Source organism: Myotis brandtii, unplaced genomic scaffold, assembly GCF_000412655.1.
Source record: "Myotis brandtii unplaced genomic scaffold, ASM41265v1 scaffold619, whole genome shotgun sequence".
NCBI lineage: Eukaryota > Metazoa > Chordata > Mammalia > Chiroptera > Vespertilionidae > Myotis > Myotis brandtii.
Genome location: NW_005370361.1, coordinates 182,354 through 184,535, shown reverse-complemented (window position 1 = coordinate 184,535; position 2,182 = coordinate 182,354). Strand labels below are relative to the sequence as shown.

The following is a 2,182-nucleotide window of genomic DNA, read 5'->3' as shown; positions in this document are numbered from 1 at the left end:
CCAGGCCTCCACTGCCACCCCCGGCTCCACTCCTCACACCATCACTGCTTTCTCTGGTCTTTTCCTTCCTCCTGCACCCTCACCGTCTCAGGGTCTCCAGCCCCCCCACTGCTCCCCTGGCCTTGCTCTGCGCCTGGTGGTGCTCACTCGCCTGCTGCCTGCTCTCCGGGTGCCCACCATCCTCTCTCCTTCCAGTTCTGTTGCCATTTCTCCTCTTAAGACACATTGTACTTTATTCCCACAAACACTGTCCAGCTCACGGCCCTCCTGCTCCCTTGAGGAAGTCACCTAGTTGAGGACACGCGTGCTGACGTCTGCTCTGGGCGTCTGTGCTGCGTGAATGCACCCAGTACCGCCTTCCGTGCGGACAGAGTCCCCGCTGGGTGGGAGTGCACTTGGCCCCTGTGGTCTAACCTGTGGCGACGGCCCTGCAAGGCCTCTTGAGGGGGGTGACTAAGTGGGGACCCGGATGGGGCAGGTGGGGTCCCAGTGGCAGGAAATGCTGACGGAGGAAGAGAAGTGGGTGTCTGCGGAGTTCTAGGCAGGCTCGTGTCGGAGTGGTCGTTAGAAGGCTGGGGTGGGGGGGGATCAGCAGAGAGAGGAGGAAAGGGGTGTCCTCTCTGCAGGAGGGGGTGCAGGCCGGCTGCCTGACCTGGTGGGGTGTCGCCATTGAGGACAGGGGTCCTGATCGCCACCAGCAGGACACTGCGGGTTAGACCTGGCTCCACAGGCAGCATGATGCCCACTGCCCGGGTCCAAGCCCGCGTTGCCCTCTATTCCCCCTCCACCCGACTCGGCAGTCACCACGGGTGACGTTGCCTGGAAGGCTGGGAACCTCGTAAGGCTCCTGGGAGCTTGGCCCAGAGCGAGCATTCCCACCGAGAGGTGCCAGGGCAAAAAGTTCACGTGTCCATGTTCCTGGAGCAGGCCCTCAGCTGGGAGGGCCCCACAGGGAGGGGCTGCTGGGGTGAGTGGTGGGAGCCTTGGAGAGGACCCGGGGCCGGGGAGAACAGGACGGAGGTGCTGTGAAGGTCTGGGCGGCGAGGACGGCCGGGCTGAGGCACGGAGGGAGACGCAGGCAGGAGGAGGTACTCCGCGCGTTGAAGAAGGGGTGTCGCACGTGTGCATAGCAGGTGGTTTCTTCTCTGCGTGCCCGTCCTGCACAGTGTCTGCAGCATCAGCGCAGGTCCGGCTCTGCTGGGGGGTGCTTCCCTGGCCAGTCCCCCCCGTTAGGGCCGCAGCGAACACTCTCACACTAAAGGTTTGGCTGTGCCACCCTCCCCCGAGCAGACGAGGGTGCCGGCCTCCGAGTCCCCGCACCAGCCCTCTGCCCAGGGCCTGAGGCACCTGTTCCCTCCCCAGGCCCCTGAGCCCCTGAGCTCCCTGAAGTCCATGGCAGAAAGGGCAGCTCTCAGCTCCGCCATCGAGGACCCCGTGCCAACGCTGCACCTGACCGAGCGAGGTGAGGGTCCCGGTGCTGTGGGGGCAGCCCAGCGAGGAAGGGCGCCCACCCAGCCTCACCCAAGGGCCTGGCCCTGCCCTCCCCACAGACATCATCCTGAGCAGCACGGCAGCTCCTCCCGCCTCGGCCCAGCCGCCTCTGCAGCTTTCAGAGGTGAACATCCCGCTGTCCCTGGGGGTGTGCCCCCTGGGACCTGTGCCCCTCACCAAGGAGCAGCTCTACCAGCAGGCCATGGAAGAGGCCGCCTGGCACCACATGCCCCACCCCTCAGACTCTGAGCGGATCAGGTGAGGGGCTGCGGGGAGTGGACCCAGGTCTAGGGAAGAGGCTGGGGTGGGGATCTGGTCCCCAGTCCTGAGACCAGTAAAGCTTGCTGGGCACCTGATGTGGGCTCCACGGTCGGTGGGGATGAGGAGTTCAGGCTGGGTGATCAGGTGACAGACACTCCCATTGATCCACGGGCGGTGGGGCGGGGGAGAGAGAGGTGAGAGCCGGGTGGGGGCCTTCTGCCACCCCGATACAGCAGGGGTGGCAGGCACTGGCACTAACACACCGGTCCCCCACAGACAGTACCTCCCCCGGAACCCCTGCCCGACGCCCCCCTACCACCACCAGATGCCACCCCCGCACTCGGACACCGTGGAGTTCTACCAGCGCCTGTCCACCGAGACGCTCTTCTTCATCTTCTACTATCTGGAGGTACAGCAGGGCCCCCGGGGC

At 65.6% G+C, this 2,182-nt stretch overlaps 1 protein-coding gene across 1 annotated transcript in view; it reads left to right on the top strand.

Moving 5' to 3' along the window:
• The window catches only part of CNOT3 (CCR4-NOT transcription complex, subunit 3), an 11,277-nt gene that overhangs the window by 6,765 nt on the left and 2,330 nt on the right, over positions 1-2,182 (top strand). The window contains exons 14-16 of the mRNA XM_005879979.2: positions 1,363-1,462; positions 1,551-1,749; positions 2,029-2,161. Of these exons, the coding sequence (XP_005880041.1) occupies positions 1,363-1,462; positions 1,551-1,749; positions 2,029-2,161 (432 nt within the window). The remainder of the gene's footprint in view (positions 1-1,362; positions 1,463-1,550; positions 1,750-2,028; positions 2,162-2,182) is intronic.